Below are 17,193 nucleotides of genomic sequence, written 5' to 3' on the forward strand. Positions count from 1 at the left end.
ATGAAGGTGTACTATGTTACTACAACTCATTAATATGAAAATAAAGTTTATGTCAAAATGCAATACAATGTTAAAACTGTGCTTCTTTGATATTCACTATGTCATGTTGCAGCAAAACCATGTTTTTCTCAAAATGACACAAATGGATATACTGCGTTTTGCAAATCAATTCTTCAGTTGTTATTCACATATTTTCAGGGTTCCAACAATGGCACCAAATTGCTGTCGTTAAGATATAAATTGCCGTAAGCAGAGACCATCACCGACAGCACTTTTGTTGGTAAAGCTCCTCAACAATGACAAAATGAATACACCTGGTGTACATTATCTGCCAATATTTAACATTTACACATTTAAAATATGTCTACATACAGTAAAATAACCTTTCAGACCTATTTATTTGCTGCAAATGTCACTTTTAAAAACATTGCCATATACAGGATCAAAATTGCCATCGGTGGGCTGTTTCACCCACGACAATTCTTTTACAAATTGCCATGGTAGACAAATTCTTAAGTTCGAGCCCTGTATTTTAAGCATAATATTATGTTCTACTTCAATTAAATGAAAACTTTACATAACTTTACCCAACCAGGAAAAAATTTGCGTGCATATTAATTTTGCATCATTCTCGCCTAACCTCAATTCGCAAAATTTATACACACACATTATTTTCACACAATTTTTTTTTTTTTTACAGATGCCAACGATCATTCGCGAAATTTAAATGTCACAAACATGCACCAAGGTGTGTATTCGTAGAAAAAAACATGTTGCAATATTAATCCGGTTTACAGTATATTAAAACTTTTCACAAGTGTAAAGTTTGTAACATGTACCATATAAAGCACTACAGATCACTGTGGTCAACGTAAGCTATCACAGATTTCTACACATCCTTCCAGTTGAAAAGCTTGTTAAACCCGTGACACAGTGGAGTGACGGGCGGCTCCTTGAAGGCCCACCTCCTGGAGACAGGGTCCTCTTCAATCATAACCACGGCACAGAAGGAGACATTACATAAATCCATTTGAAACTGGGTCTCAGATTTCACCCGCTTCCCACACAGTTTGTACGTGCAGGCGTCATGATTCCCCGCATGAGCCACAATCAGAATGTTCCCACCTGGATGAAAGCAATGAAAGGTTTTATTAAAATTTATTTTTGGGGAGGGGCGTCAAGCAGTTTTGGATTAGGAAACAGGCAAAATGACTACGTTGAAGTTTGGACCACATGGCAGTTTACCCATGAAAGGCCAAGTTGGACACGTATTGAAATAATCACACATGTAGTGTTTGGTTAAGAGTTTGTTTTGTTTAACGACACCACTTGAGCACCTTGATTAATTAATCGTTGGCTATTGGATGTCAGACGTTTAGTCATCAGAGGAAACCTGTTACATTTCTCCATTAGCAGCAAGGGATCTTTTATATGCACTTTCCCACAAACAGGAAAGCACATACCACGGCCTCTGACCAGTTGTGGTGCGCTGGTTGGAACGAGAAAAAAAAACAATCAGTTGAATGGATCCACCGAGGTGGTTCGATCCCGCACTACAAGCACCTCAGGCAGGTACTCAACCTTGAACTAAATTCTGCCCAAAGACTACATTAAAGGTTGGACCGCATGACAGTTTACCAATGAATGGCCAAGTTGGACAGGTATTGAAACAATCATAGATGTAGTGATTGGCAACCCATGTACAGGTTACCATAAAATACGAGCCTGGTAACTAGTGCTCACCTTGCACATTGCCAAATTAGCTAATTGCTAAGTGGCTACAAAATTTAGTCTTTGGCTGACAAAATGTTCTTTAATTTAGCCACTTTTGAATAATTCTCTTGAAAATACTCTACATGATATATGAAAATACTCTACATGATATATGAAAATACTCTACATGATATATGAAAATTACCTACAACAAAATCTGTTCCAGTGTGAGCCTTGTGTAACCAATAGAAAGAAAGAAAGAAATGTTTTATTTAACGACGCACTCAACACATTTTATTTACGGTTATATGGCGTCAGACATATGGTTAAGGACCACACATATATTGAGAGAGGAAACCCGCTGTCGCCACTTTGTGGGCTACTCTTTCCGATTAGCAGCAAGGGATCTTTTATATGCACCATCCCACAGGCAGGGTAGTACATACCACAGCCTTTGATATACCAGTCATGGTGCACTGGCACATAACCAATAGATTATAAGACATTTATCAAGGTCACAATTCCTATTATTTTTAGTATTAAAGCTACGCACAGACACAAAAATAATTGATTATAAAATAATATCATTGATTTAATTTTACCAATACTTGTTTCTTCATAATCTATTTGAATAAAACAGCTGATCCAAATGCTTCAGGTATTGTGTTTGTTTAACCATATTTTGTCAAGAATGAACTACCATTCTAGACTTGCATTTCTAGAAAAGGACATATTACATTATTTGGATTGTCATTTTCAGTATGAGATAAAAAAAAAAAAAGAGAGAGAGAGAGAGAGAGAAAAAAAGAAGAAGAGAAAGTTAAATCGTGTTTTATTTAATGACACAACTTGAGAACATCAGCTTTTTGGATGCAAACAGTTCATAGTTACTGTAACTGATAAGCCAGAATGATAATATGATATGCTAAAGGTATGTCACTATAATACATGATCACGCGGAATGGAGTGGTGGTTGGGTGAAGCCACCAAATATGTGAAGGGTCCAACAGGAATAACCTATGATGTCCAATCAGAGAGTCAGTATTATAACAGCCGTGTATGTCAAGGTCACAGTGACTCATTAAATTAAAAACCTATAATTACGGTAGGTCATTAAAAGTTGTCAGTAAATTATGCTTTCTTAGGTATAAAATAATCCATGATTGCAGAGTTGTAAACTTTAAAATTAAAAAATATCACCTTACCAAAAATGTGACATCATAGGTTAAATCCCGTTGACCTTTCATATGTCATACCTACTACATTTGCTATACAGGTATTTTTTAAGTGCAAATAAATGCAAATTATGTATTTTCTATCAATACAGTAAGTAACTGCATCATCAGGGATTCATTAGTCACAGGCAATTGGTAATATTTTTTGGCCTATTTAATAAATGGATGGACAGATGGACGGACAGACAGACAGGATGGTCGGGATGGACGGGATAGGATGACATGGGATGGATCGTTTAAAAACGCCTCCCATTTCTATGAACTCTTTTGATGTTGATAACCCTGTCAAATGCATTTGAAGCTTATTTCTGGTTGGTCAATATTATTCAATATTTAATTTATCATATCAATATTTAAGATGAACCAACAAAATCACATCTTTCTTGGACTTCAGTATTAACTGAATATGTCAAACGAAATTTGTAGTTATAATTTCATATTTACCTGCTGGTTCTAAGTTAAAGTTTGTTTTGGTTTAACGACTAGAGCACATTGATTAATTAAACATTTGGTAAATCTGACTTGTAGTCATCAAAGGAAGCCCGCTACACTTTTTCATTAGCAGTAAGGGATCTTTTATATGTACTTTCCCACAGACAGGACAGCACATACCACAGCCTTTGACCAGTTGTGGTGCATGGTTTGGAACGGGGGAAAAAACCCAATCAGTTGAATGGATCCACCGGGAAGATTCGATACTGTGATGCAAGCACCTCAGGTGAGCGCTTATCCGACTGAGCTAAATACCCCTCCGTTGTTGCTATTGTAAATGTTGTCCGTAAATCTCTCACCTCCTCTTCACCCCCCATGTGCGTGCTGTAACCTCACCGTTGTGCAGGAGTGTAACATTCTCTTTGAGAATGGCCAATACAGCACAAATTGAAGTTTAGAGTAAAAGTCAGTATCTTATCTGTGATATTTGTATTTGTATTTTTGCACAGTTCTTTACACTGTTTTTATTTATATCTTGAATTTTTCTGTTGATGTTGATCATTACCTTGTTTGTTTCCATTACCATAGTTTGACACCCAATAGCCGATGTATTTTTCGTGCTGGGGTGTCATTAAATATTCATTCATTCATCACTCTTTTTTTCCCCATTACCATAGTTTGACACCCAATAGCCGATGTATTTTTCGTGCTGGGGTGTCGTTAAACATTCATTTATTCATATTCATTCCTCTTCACCAACCAACCACACGACCATATTTCAAACACCCCTCACCTTCTTCCTCATGCTTCCGAACCATATAGTTGGTGAAGTTCGAAGACCTTGCATAATACTCTTGATGACTTTCGTCCGTGTTGAGATTCCGAATGTCCATGAAAGGCGTGTACGAAGGATCAACGTTGTAACCGAACGACGCCAGCTTCTCCACTGAGATCCACTTGGGGACGTTGGGCTTGTACCAGCCAAGCCACTCAAACAGCGTCGGTTCCACGCGTATCAAAGCCGAACACCCAATACCTGTAACAATAATACCATTTTTATTACTATGCTGGCGTCTAACATTAACAAATCGTTATTTTGTTCTTTGGTCAATAATTAGAGGAAACCTGCTGCTTTAACATAGGCTATTATTACCCATATGGGCAGAGAGAAGTGGGGAAAGAAAAATTATCTTTCGCAAGGGAAAGAAAAAAAGAAATTCCCCCTAGATATGTTTTGATGTCATAAACAGTACTTCACTATAGGCGGTTAATTGTGTGTAAGAATAGTTTCCATGGTGGCAGTCATGTCAACAACTAACTTACGTCATCAGCGATATGTACGTCACAGCTATGATGCAATGCTGTCTCTTGTTCTCAACTTGCAAACTTATTTTCAACAACAGTATCATTTGAAAATCTTCCATAAAATGATAAATATTGATAATGGGTAATAAATAGAATACCCAACTCACAACTCGGCAGTACTGTTTATCTTGCACTCGTGAATTGATGTTGTCCTTCCTTCCCCAAAGGCTTGGGAAGGACAACATCAATTCACTTATACAAAATAAACAGTACTGCCTCGTAGCTCGTTAAGTATTCTCTAATTCCTACAACACTGCAACAAGGGATCTTTTATAAGCAGATTTATATTTTACAATTTGAAAACACTTGTTAGGAAGTTCTCTGAAGAAACATCTGAACTTATGAAAGAAAAGGAACATCTATTTAACGACACCACCACTAAAGCACATTGATTAATCATTGGCTATTAGATATCAAACATTTTGTCATTCTGACATATAGTCTGAGAGGAATCCCAATACATTTTTATATTAGCAGCAAAGGTTTTTCTTATTTTTGCAGTTGTTTACTTTGAAAACATTAAATATCAGTAATAAAATGTACAAAAATTAACCCTTTTCAAACATAGCACCTGATCCAAGCACTCTACCACTGAGCTACATTACATCTGCACACTGTGAGAAACTCACTTTTTACAACCGCATGAGCTGTCTGCACACTGTGACAAACTCACTTTACACAACCTCATGAGCCGTCTGCATACTGAGAAACTCACTTTACACAACCTCATGGGCTGTCTGCACACTGTGAGAAAATCACCTTAGACAACCTCATGGGCTGTCTGCACACTGTTAGAAACTCACTTTTATACAACCTCATGGGCTGTCTGCACACTGTTAGAAACTCACTTTTACACAACCTCATGAGCTGTCTGCAGTTAGAAACTCATTTTACACAACCTCATGGGCTGTTTGCACACTGTGAGAAACTCACTTTTATACAACCTCATGGGCTGTCTGCACACTGTTAGAAACTCATTTTTACACAACCTCATGAGCTGTCTGCACAGTTAGAAACTCACTTTACACAACCTCATGGGCCGTCTGCACACTGAGAAACTCACTTTACACAACCTCATGGGCTGTTTGCACACTGTGAGAAACTCACTTTTATACAACCTCATGAGCTGTCTGCACACTGTGAGAAACTCACCTTTCACAACCTCATGAGCTGTCTGCACACTGTGAGAAACTCACCTTTCACAACCTCATGGGCTGTCTGCACACTGAGAAACTCACCTTTAACAACCTCATGAGCTGTCTGCACACTGTGAGAAACTCAGTTTACACAACCTCATGGGCTGTCTGCACACTGTGACAAACTCACCTTTCACAACCTCATGAGCTGTCTGCACACTGTGACAAACTCACCTTTCACAACCTCATGAGTTGTCTGCACACTGTTAGAAACTCACTTTACACAACCTCATGAGCTGTCTGCACACTGTGACAAACTCACCTTTCACAACCTCATGGGCTGTCTGCACACTGTGACAAACTCACCTTTCACAACCTCATGAGCTGTCTGCACAGTTAGAAACTCACCTTTCACAACCGCATAGGCTGTCTGCACACTGTGAGAAACTCACCTTTCACAACCTCATGAGCTGTCTGCACACTGTGAGAAACTCACTTTACACAACCTCATGGGCTGTCTGCACACTGTGACAAACTCACCTTTCACAACCTCATGAGCTGTCTGCACACTGTGACAAACTCACCTTTCACAACCTCATGAGTTGTCTGCACACTGTTAGAAACTCACTTTACACAACCTCATGAGCTGTCTGCACACTGTGACAAACTCACCTTTCACAACCTCATGGGCTGTCTGCACACTGTGACAAACTCACCTTTCACAACCTCATGAGCTGTCTGCACAGTTAGAAACTCACCTTTCACAACCGCATAGGCTGTCTGCACACTGTGAGAAACTCACTTTACACAACCTCATGGGCGGTCTGCACACTGTGAGAAACTCACCTTTCACAACCTCATGAGCTGTCTGCACACTGTGAGAAACCCACTTTTACACAATCTCATGGGCTGTCTGCACACTGAGAAACTCACTTTTACACAATCTCATGGGCTGTCTGCACACTGTGAGAAACTCACTTTACACAACCTCATGGGCTGTCTGCACACTGTGAGAAACTCACTTTACACAACCTCATGGGCTGTCTGCACACTGTGAGAAACTCACCTTTCACAACCTCATGGGCTGTCTGCACACTGTGAGAAACTCACTTTACACAACCTCATGGGCTGTCTGCACACTGTGAGAAACTCACCTTTCACAACCTCATGAGCTGTCTGCACACTGTGAGAAACTCACCTTTCACAACCTCATGGGCTGTCTGAACACTAAAAAACTCACCTTTTACAACTTCATGGGCTGTCTGCACACATCGGAGAGAAGGGGATGAATAAACATGGCTTATCTGTACTGAGCCGCATTTCAGGCCATCACCTGTTACAAAAACAATATGATACCAATGTGAAACAAATGTTATACAAATTTTATACAAAATTAAGCATTGGCACTCCACTAACTCAGAAGATAATAAATTGCCACCCCCACACTAAATGAAAATCAAATTAATATAGAGGTGGTCCCTCTGTCCTTGTCATCTTCAGCAATCTATGGAATGATAATGGGTAGTAAATAGAATATCTAACTGGCTACTTGGCAATACCGTTTCTCTTGCACTCATGAAGGACAACACCAACTGACTTGTGCAAGAACTGTCTCTTAGCTCACCGAGTATTCTTTACATATGTTTGGGCAAATTCTATTTTATAATTATATGCCAGCCAATATCTGTGAGATACACTTCAATAATATCAATTATGTATGGTTTGGCAATACCTTTTATATAACTATTTGCCAGGCAATATCTGTAACATACATAGGTGTACCGGCTACAACTAATTTTGAGGGTAGAAGGATGGAAATACATGGTAAAATGGTCTCGGGTTAGCACATTTTGCCCGAATATCTCTCTATTATTTTTAAATATATGTTCAGATTTATTATATTTTATTTTGTATTTTGTTATTAATATGATTTTGCTGGTCAGTGTCTCTAATTTAATTTTTATTTTGGTAATGTTTCAACGGTTTATTTCTGCATTCCTTTGCTTGTCATACGACGTCACAGGATTACATGACGTCATTAAAGCTCATCTATCAGAACGCATTGCGGGGAAATTATAAGAATTTGTGTAATTCGATTCTGATAACTGTACGAGTTTATGGATTTTATTAAGTAATAAAATAATTATTCATCTTATTTCAGGCAATATCAGGTTTTATGGACCGAATAAATTGATATTGACGGTCAATAATTGATAAATATTTGTGATATAGGTTGGGACAATAGCTGTCATATATGGTTGGACAATACCTGTTATATATGCTTGAACCTTTCCTATCTCAGTCAGAGGGCAGTCATGGCGATATTCTTCTACATTTCTGGGAAGCATAGTTTTTGGTAAATTAAGATTAATTCTCCTGTAGTTGCCTGAAAAGTAATATCAAAAACTGTAACAAAAAAACAAGTTGTGATCACAAGCATATAATGTACTTAAATTATCCTCATAAATGTAATTACAGGATTTGTTTTGGCTGGGTTGTTTTTAAAGATTATAGTTAAAAATATATTCACGTATACAGATTGGATGTAAAATGTTAAAAAATGTATAAGAAGAAAGTGTTTCTAACAAGGTTTACATGTAACTTAAAAAGACTTGATAAACAATATTTTACTATTTGGGATTCTGAATTCAACAACACTAGTTGGTTCAGTGTTATGGTTCTATAATAAATAGACAGAACCACATACCAGTGGTTTTGTCACAAGACCGTGTAGCAGTCGAGTGGTATAAATGTAATACACTACAAATGAGTGCAATAAATAACATGGCAAAACAACTGGTATGTAGTTCTGTTTTAATTACATTCCACCTTTCAATATTATAATTAACAAAAGTTTAATTAAATAACACAACTTGTTTGGAAAGTTGGTTTAATTTTATGGAATTGACGAAACGCCGAGTGTCTGGACTAGAAATATGAAGTAATTCCTGGCTAGGGACATGGTGTCATTCCCTGGCTAGGGACATGACGTCATTCCCTGGCTAGGGACAAGACGTCATTCCCTGGCTAGTGACACGTCATTCCCTGGCTAGGGACACGACGTCATTCCCTGGCTAGGGACACGACGTCATTCCCTGGCTAGTGACACGACGTCATTCCCTGGCTAGTGACACGACGTCATTCCCTGGCTAGGGACACGACGTCATTCCCTGGCTAGGGACATGACGTCATTCCCTGGCTAGTGACACATCATTCCCTGACTAGGGACATGACGTCATTCCCTGACTAGGGACATGACATCATTCCCTGGCTAGTGACATGACGTCATTCCCTGGCTAGAGACATGACGTCATTCCCGGACAAGTGACATGATGTCATTCCCTGGCTAGAGACATGACGTCATTCCCTGGCTAGAGACATGACGTCATTCCTGGCTAGAGACATGACGTCATTACTGGCTGGGGACATGCAATCATTCCTGGCTGGGAACATGCCATCACTCCTGGCTGGGAACATGACGTCATTCCTGGCTAGAGACATGCCGTCATTCCTGGCTGGGAACATGACATCATTCCTGGCTGGGAACATGACATCATTCCTGGCTGGGAACGACATCATTCCTGGCTGGGGATATGACATCATTCCTGGCTGGGAACGACATCATTCCTGGCTGGGGATATGTCATTCCTGGCTGGGGACATGACACCATTCCTGGCTAGGGACATGACGTCATTACTGGCTAGGGACATGACACCATTCCTGGCTAGAAAGAAATGTTTTATTTAACGACATACTCAACACATTTTATTAACGGTTATATGGCGTCAGACATATGGTTAAGGACCACACAGATTTTGAGAGGAAACCCGCTGTCGCCACTACATGGGCTACTCTTCCGATTAGCAGCAAGGGATCTTTTATTTGCGCTTCCCACAGGCAGGATAGCACAAACCATGGCCTTTGTTGAACCAGTTATGGATCACTGGTCGGTGCAAGTGGTTTACACCTACCCATTGAGCCTTGCGGAGCACTCACTCAGGGTTTGGAGTCGGTATCTGGATTAAAAATCCCATGCCTCGACTGGGATCCGAACCCAGTACCTACCAGCCTGTAGACCGATGGCCTGCCACGACGCCACCGAGGCCAGTCCATTCCTGGCTAGAGACATGTCATTACTGGCTAGGGACATGACACCATTCTTGGCTAGGGACATGACGTCATTCCTGGCCAGGGACATGATGTCATTACTGGCTAGGGACATGACACCATTCCTGGCTTGGGACATGACACCATTCCTGGCCAGGGACATGACGTCATTCAGGTGAACATGTAAATGCTATGCATGCGAGATTTTGTATCAACGTACATTCAATAAACATTTTAAAAATTATTGCACAGTCAGAATTGTCTTTATTACTGTAGTAAGATTAAATGGGTATGTAATAAAACCACCTATCAGGCAAGTACCTGATGAGTCGAAGGCATGACTGCACCAGTCTTTTCTCCCAAACACATAATCACAGCGCTCCCCATGTCGCATCACGAACAGCTGTCGTGGTTTACGGGGCTCGGCTGTCAGTTCCTTAGCTTTCTTCTTCTTAACAATCTGAACAGTTACATATGTTACATAAACATATATAATAACACTATCAAACACCCAGAGTAATTCAATAAAGTTATCACATAAAAATATGATCAAGTGCAAACAACAGATTTGATAGCAATAGTGATGATGATGATGATGATGATGATGATGATGATGATGATAATAATAACCTTCCGACTACTGCAGAGCTATCTCGCTCGGCATTACGCAAGTCGACACACTGTATACAGTGCATTCCCCAATTTATATTTCCCGCCGTTTTGCACACAACACTCAACGGAAATATATATTTAACAACAGGAAACAGTTGAGTTTAGACTACCAGTATGTTTGCTTTTGTTTTTTGTTTTTCAATGGAAAATATCTTGGAACTTCAAAAAGTGATTTTCGTCAAGTATTTTTGCTTGACAACAATGGCGGCACATCACGGTAATTTTCAGGGATCGATAGCTGATTGTGACAGCTAATTTGATAATACATTTAATCATTTTACCAAACAGAAATCACCAAATATTGGGATATGAATTGTAGTCCATTGCCCCACAACTGGTATGTCAAAGGTGGTCGTATGTACTGTCCAATTTACTAGAAAATGCACCTACAAGAAACCTGTGAGAGTAGTTTCCTTGTATATTACACCAGAAAACCACTGTTGTTGGGAATAATGGACATAAATTATGGACAGCTGGCCACTAATTACTGTAAGTAAAAGCAACTTTTTAGATTTATTGCCTAATTTTAATTAACATTAACTGATCTAAAATATCATTAAAATTTGAAAAACCCACGATTACTTACCGATTCAAATATGAACTTTATTTTATGCATTTATAAAACATTTATGTGAATATATGTGAGTAAAATTATAAACTTGTACCCACTCAACATGGTTTTTGTCAAAAATGTAACCAGTAGTCTAAAGGTTAATAATAATAACAACAATAATAATACTATGAAATGAACTTAAAAAGGTAAAAATGCAGAAAACGTAAATCATTTTCTCTTTTTTAACAACAGAATTAAATTTAATGGCAGATAAAATACTAATAACAAAAATATTAGTGTTTTGTTTTGTTTTTTTAAACACCAATTTGGAAAAAACCCAACTTCTTTACATGTAGTAAAAGTCACTTTCTGAAAAATATTCAGTTTAATAAAATAAAATAAAAATATATTTTTAATAATTTAATGGATTTCAAACTACAATTTTTTTTTTACATACACACCTTTGCATACATATCCTCCATGTTATCATTATTCCACAAATTGTCATAGTCTCCATCACAGGACCCATTCGTTATCACCTGTTGTTCAACTAAAGGCAAGGACCTGATAAGAAAAAAAAAAAAAAAATACTCAATACATAGTTACCAATCTACATGCACATGTACATGTATGTACGTCACCCTTAAATTAACCTGTAACTAACAACACCTATTTAAATATAAAAGCTAAAATGATCTTTATACCAAAGTTAAATAATGGTTATTTTTCAGCATTACACATAAAATTCCATCTACTTTGTAAATATCTTTCACTAAAAACTACAGGTAGTTTATGCAACCAAAAATGAGAGCCGAAATTAGATTTAAAAACTGCTTAAAAATCACATTCCTATATAACACGAGTCTCAGCTAACTGTTGGGCACTAGTTTTGAAACTGGAAAAAGCCTGGAGAATCCAATGACGAAGATCACAGCAACAACCCCACTGCCCACAGCCCCCTCCACCCCACCTACCCCCCCCCCCAATCCTTAAACAAGTACACATGAGAACAGAAAGGAATTTATTACTCATTTGGTTAAAAATATTTTAGTTCATATCTAAGCTAGCACTAAGCCATATTTTTCTTACTTAAAACGACTTTTCACACACAACCGAATATGAATTTTTGTAATCGTTCATCACATGGGTAGTGAAAACAATCAATGTTGTTTATTACAATCGATCACTGGCACATCACTATCCATCACACCTTAGACAAGACTTCTACCACTGAGCTACGTCTTGCTTTGAAGAAAGCATATTAAATTTGTTCAAACATGATTTTTTTTTTACTTGTGTAGAGTCCATGTTGAGGGGTGCAGAAATGGAAAATATTTCACTAGCCCGCCAAAGCAGAACCAACTAAAATTTACTAGCCCACCAGCCTATAGCCTATATTTTTGGAATTTTGCACTTGCGCAGTTCGGAACTCCGAAGTTGTCTATTGTCAATGTGGTACATGTATTTTTGTGCATTTTGTCATAATTCTGAACCATATGAATGCTCTGGAATTCTGGCATGGCTAATGGCCAATATGGATTTGCGGATTCAATGCAAAAAAAAAAAAAAAAAAATCAAAATACATATATATTATTGTCAGTCAGAAAAAGACAGATTGCCCGTCCGACTAGTAGTTGCATTTTTTAATGTGTCTGTCAGAATTTTCACTAGCATTTGGCACCCCTGCATATCTTTTATATATATTTTATTAGAAGAATGCATATTAAATCTGTTCAAACTTGAGTTTTTACTTGTGTAGAGTCCATGTCCATGTCTCGGCCGTTTTTTGTGTGAAGACGCCGGGAAACATCCCGCTTGACCCGGTCAGCCACGAAGTGCCCCGGTACCACCCGTCCTGACTCTGCTTCAGTTCGTCCGGCTCCAGGAAGATGTAGTCCCCCTCGATCAGTTCCAGCTCATCACCCAGCTTCGGTGGATAGGCCTTGACAACTTTACGAACCTGCAAAAAGAATAACATGGTGTTAACGAACGTATTATGTAATTTTGTTTATCATACTGGGGTGTTGTTTGAGAGTTTCATCGATTGACTGATTGATTTGTCAATTGATGATTAGTCGATTCATTGGTTCGTTCATTCATTCATTCATTCATTCATTCATTCATTCAATTATTCACTCATTCATATCCATCAATTATTCATATTCATTCATGCTTTCAATCATGCTTTTGTTCATTCTAATGAATACTGGATGCAACAGTAATCACAAATTAATCATTATCAAGAAAGAAGCAAAAGGTTAACTACAACTGCCTTCATAAAACAAACATCTCATACGTATAATACAAAAACATTTCTCCATTACGTATTACCACTCTCGAAATGGCCTGTGGCCAGGTCGCCAAATGTGACCAATGTCCCGTTTGGGTGACTTAAATATTTAAAAAATAATGACGTTAGTGGCCCAAATAATATTATGTAGGCGATCTTCTTTAGAGCTATAACATATGAGACACTATTAATATTTGTATTCCACATTAAAATCTTGCTCGTGGTTCTCTTAACATAATTTGCCAACATCCATTATTATTTTTTGGGACCACCATATTTTTTGGTGAGTTTCGAGCCCTGCTGTCACCATCATTATCATAAGATAACAGCAAGAGAAGTGAACAGTTGTACAACACAACACTACTAACATCAGATACATTTCTAGCAGTAGGTTTCCTTCATCATTATCCATGTACCACCACCTCCCACTATCATCACCACTATGATGATCACTGTGAATGCCTACCTCACACATTCTCGTGCGAGGGTCTCTGGAGTAGAGCCGCATGTCCCAGCGACACGTGGCTGACAGGTCGATCTGTTTGGCCAGGGACACCAGCTCTTCATGGTGCTCGGGTGGGTACTGGTGTGCCAATGTCAGGTGTAGCTGTTTCTTAGGTAGACCAACAGTAATCCCTGAAGAAGTTAAAATTAAAATAATAATAAATTAATAAACATCCAAGAAAAGAAGGTGGTCGTGAGAATATATATATACAGTCAAACTTCAATCACTCCACCTTCGATCTCTCAAAAACTTCGATCTCGATCTGAAGCGACGGTCCCGGCTGAGTTGCTATACAAACTAGTAATAACGACCTTCGAAATCTCAAACTTCAAAAACTCGATAACCTCGATCTCTCGACCTAATTCTTTGGTCCTGCTATAAAGATTTAATAGAGTATGCACCTCTAAAACTTGACATGTGTGGATTGATCAAACTGTTGTTGCCGATAGTATTTTAAAGACGAATGTATTGTCAATCATGTCAAACAAGCGAAGCGCGCCTGTCTCGGGTGGTCTTGGCTGTCGAGGATTAGGGTGATAATTACAAAATAACAGATTGCCGACTAAGCGGAACGAAATGATCCTATGTTTGGTAGTCGGTATTCGTCCGTTGTGGAGAGCCTCGCTACGTAATACTTAATTACAGACACAGTCTGGTTAACTTCAAAGAGCATATGTAATAATTGTTAGCGCGGTTTGTTTTTGCTGTCAAAGGCATGAATCGTGTCAAACTTTAGCTTTTTTATTTATTATAAGTTAATGTTTATCAATTACCAGTCATTTAGTTATGATCGAGCAATCTGGGGAAGGACCTGGTAATGTGGTGTTTGCCAGATTGGTTTTAAAAAGTTCTGCTTTCTTGTCATCCATCCAATCTTGCAGTGGGTGGCTAGATTGGAGAAAGAAAGTAGAGGTGCAAAGCTTAAATAATTTTGTGTAAAACAAATGTACTTATAGTATTATTCGGCATTCAGTATTTGTTAGTTACGTTCCGCCATGTTTTGACATCTGTAAAATATGTCAACGTTATTTTTTGTTATATATATATATGTGTATGTAAATGCCTACCTTTTTCGGGGGGTTTTCTGTCAATAAATACATGTAGCCTATATGCCAAAGCATATATTTCAAATTCATCTGGGGGATCCTTTTTGTACGCTTCTTACAATATTAAGCGAAATAAACTAGCTGCAATGCTGCAATCAGCTGCAATACAGTTTCAAATTTGAACTCTTATATATTAATTTCGAAAACTCAAACTCCCTGAAACTTGAACTATTTCCCCGTCCCCATCAAGATCGAGTTATCGAAGTTTGACTGTATATATACATATATATATATAGAGGTTATTACCAGAATGTTTTTTGGTATCGTCAATATCATATATTAGGAATAAAAATTGTATTATGCGAGCCTCTGGCGAGCATAATACATTATTTTTATTCCTAATATATGATATTGACGATACCGAAATACACGAGGGTAATAATCTCTTTATCATATAAGCTCAAGCTTAATACAATGTGTTTTTGTAAACTGTACATGTAACTTTAATTCCAGTCCGCCATTACTAGATATTCAAATGACGTAAGAATATGTGGCGCAGTGTATTTTTGAATGGAAATGACGTCAAACTCAAATGACGACATTTTGGATGTCCTTACATCAAAATAAAGTTATGCCAGAGTTCGACAAATCCGCTAGCCCGACGCCCGTGGCTAGTGGTTTTTAAGTTCGGGCTAGTGAGAAATGCAAAACCACTAGCCCGCAGGGCTAGTGGTTTTCCCCCTCCTCTCATTATCGCTCGATCGTGGGGGGTTTTGGGGGGTTTTTTCTTGCTTTCTTTTTTCTTTTTCTCTCGGCTGAAATTTCATTTAATAAATTTGATTGTGACGTTTGTCATCAAATAATATCAACAACGCAATCAGTATATAATAATAATCCACTTGAGCTAGGTCTTCAAACTGCAGTAACATACTATCTCTACATCGTCACAGTTACAGCATGCCTTGTTTACCTTTCCCTTTCAAGTTTCTGACACAGGAAATAAGTATAATGACATGCATCTTTTGATTGGTTAGACACGTCACGTGGTAGTTAATCTCGCACATATCTTTTAGACTAAGAACTTGGAAATCACCAATCGCGACGACAGGTTAATCTCAATCAAGTAAACCCCAGCCATGCTTTGAATTTCAGTGTTTGTTTTATTTACCTATTGTTTTCTAATTTAACACTTCGCTAACATGTGGTTATCGGCAATCAGGAAAACAATTTACTGTAACCGCATATGCAATGACTCGGCTTGGATAATACGTCACAGCTGCCGATACAAGATAATACCTTTTTTGTTCATTAATTAACAACGGATTAGATGTCGCCGTTATATTCTTTTGATATCGGTCTGACACTGGAGAATGCCCTGTATTTGAGCAATTGGCATCACCGTTCCTGGCGACATAAATAGAAGGCCCTAAATATATAACCAACTACCAAATACACTGAACCATCTATTACCGTGTGTCACACTGTCGTACCCTCATTTAAATTTAATTATTTTGATAGTGTCTTTAGATACCAACCAAGAGTTTGCTCAATTATTTTTCCCCAGGGGGAGGGTAAAAGCGGAAACCGGACAATGACGATGGATCACACTTGACAAAAGACCAAACGTACGACACGACAAAAAACTGAAAGTTACAACATGATTTAAGTGTTTGTTTTATTTTACTGTTATACTCGTAAATGTGTAATGTTACAAAATTATATAAAAATCCAGTTATAATTGATCCGGAATTTGGGCTAGTGCTTTATCTTGGTGGGCTAGTGGTTTTCACAAACCCACTAGCCCTGTGGCTAGTGACTTTTCAAAATATTTGTCATACTCTGGTTATGCCTATGCCTAACGTTTTTTGTTTTCTGAACGCTGGACAGCTTTCAGTGTCAAATTGCCATTAAAATGTTTTTGATGACTATGAATGCATACGTCAATCATGGAGTGTCACCCAAGTACGTTTGCTTAAATGTCAATAAACCTAGTGCCGAGACCTTGACTAATTTACATCTAATTTGCAAAGTTATCAAATTCTTAAAGTATGTGATCTGAAAAACATCACATACTTTGATTGCACTGAAAATGTAAGATATTATATGATATATATATATATATATGTTAACATGACTTGA

The 17,193-nt window shown here is 38.0% G+C and overlaps 1 protein-coding gene across 1 annotated transcript in view; it reads right to left on the bottom strand.

Moving 5' to 3' along the window:
* The window catches only part of LOC121392117 (protein UBASH3A homolog), a 35,110-nt gene continuing 17,917 nt past the window's right edge, over positions 1-17,193 (bottom strand). Inside the window, exons 5-12 of the mRNA XM_041523481.1 lie at positions 13,970-14,139; positions 12,965-13,173; positions 11,675-11,777; positions 10,310-10,448; positions 8,151-8,267; positions 7,122-7,214; positions 4,174-4,416; positions 1-1,125 (exon numbers count right to left, since the gene is read on the bottom strand). Coding sequence (XP_041379415.1) covers positions 890-1,125; positions 4,174-4,416; positions 7,122-7,214; positions 8,151-8,267; positions 10,310-10,448; positions 11,675-11,777; positions 12,965-13,173; positions 13,970-14,139 — 1,310 coding nt within the window. The 3' untranslated portion in view covers positions 1-889. The remainder of the gene's footprint in view (positions 1,126-4,173; positions 4,417-7,121; positions 7,215-8,150; positions 8,268-10,309; positions 10,449-11,674; positions 11,778-12,964; positions 13,174-13,969; positions 14,140-17,193) is intronic.

The sequence above is a fragment of the Gigantopelta aegis genome, chromosome 3 (assembly GCF_016097555.1).
Source record: "Gigantopelta aegis isolate Gae_Host chromosome 3, Gae_host_genome, whole genome shotgun sequence".
In the NCBI taxonomy this organism is placed as follows: Eukaryota; Metazoa; Mollusca; class Gastropoda; order Neomphalida; family Peltospiridae; genus Gigantopelta; species Gigantopelta aegis.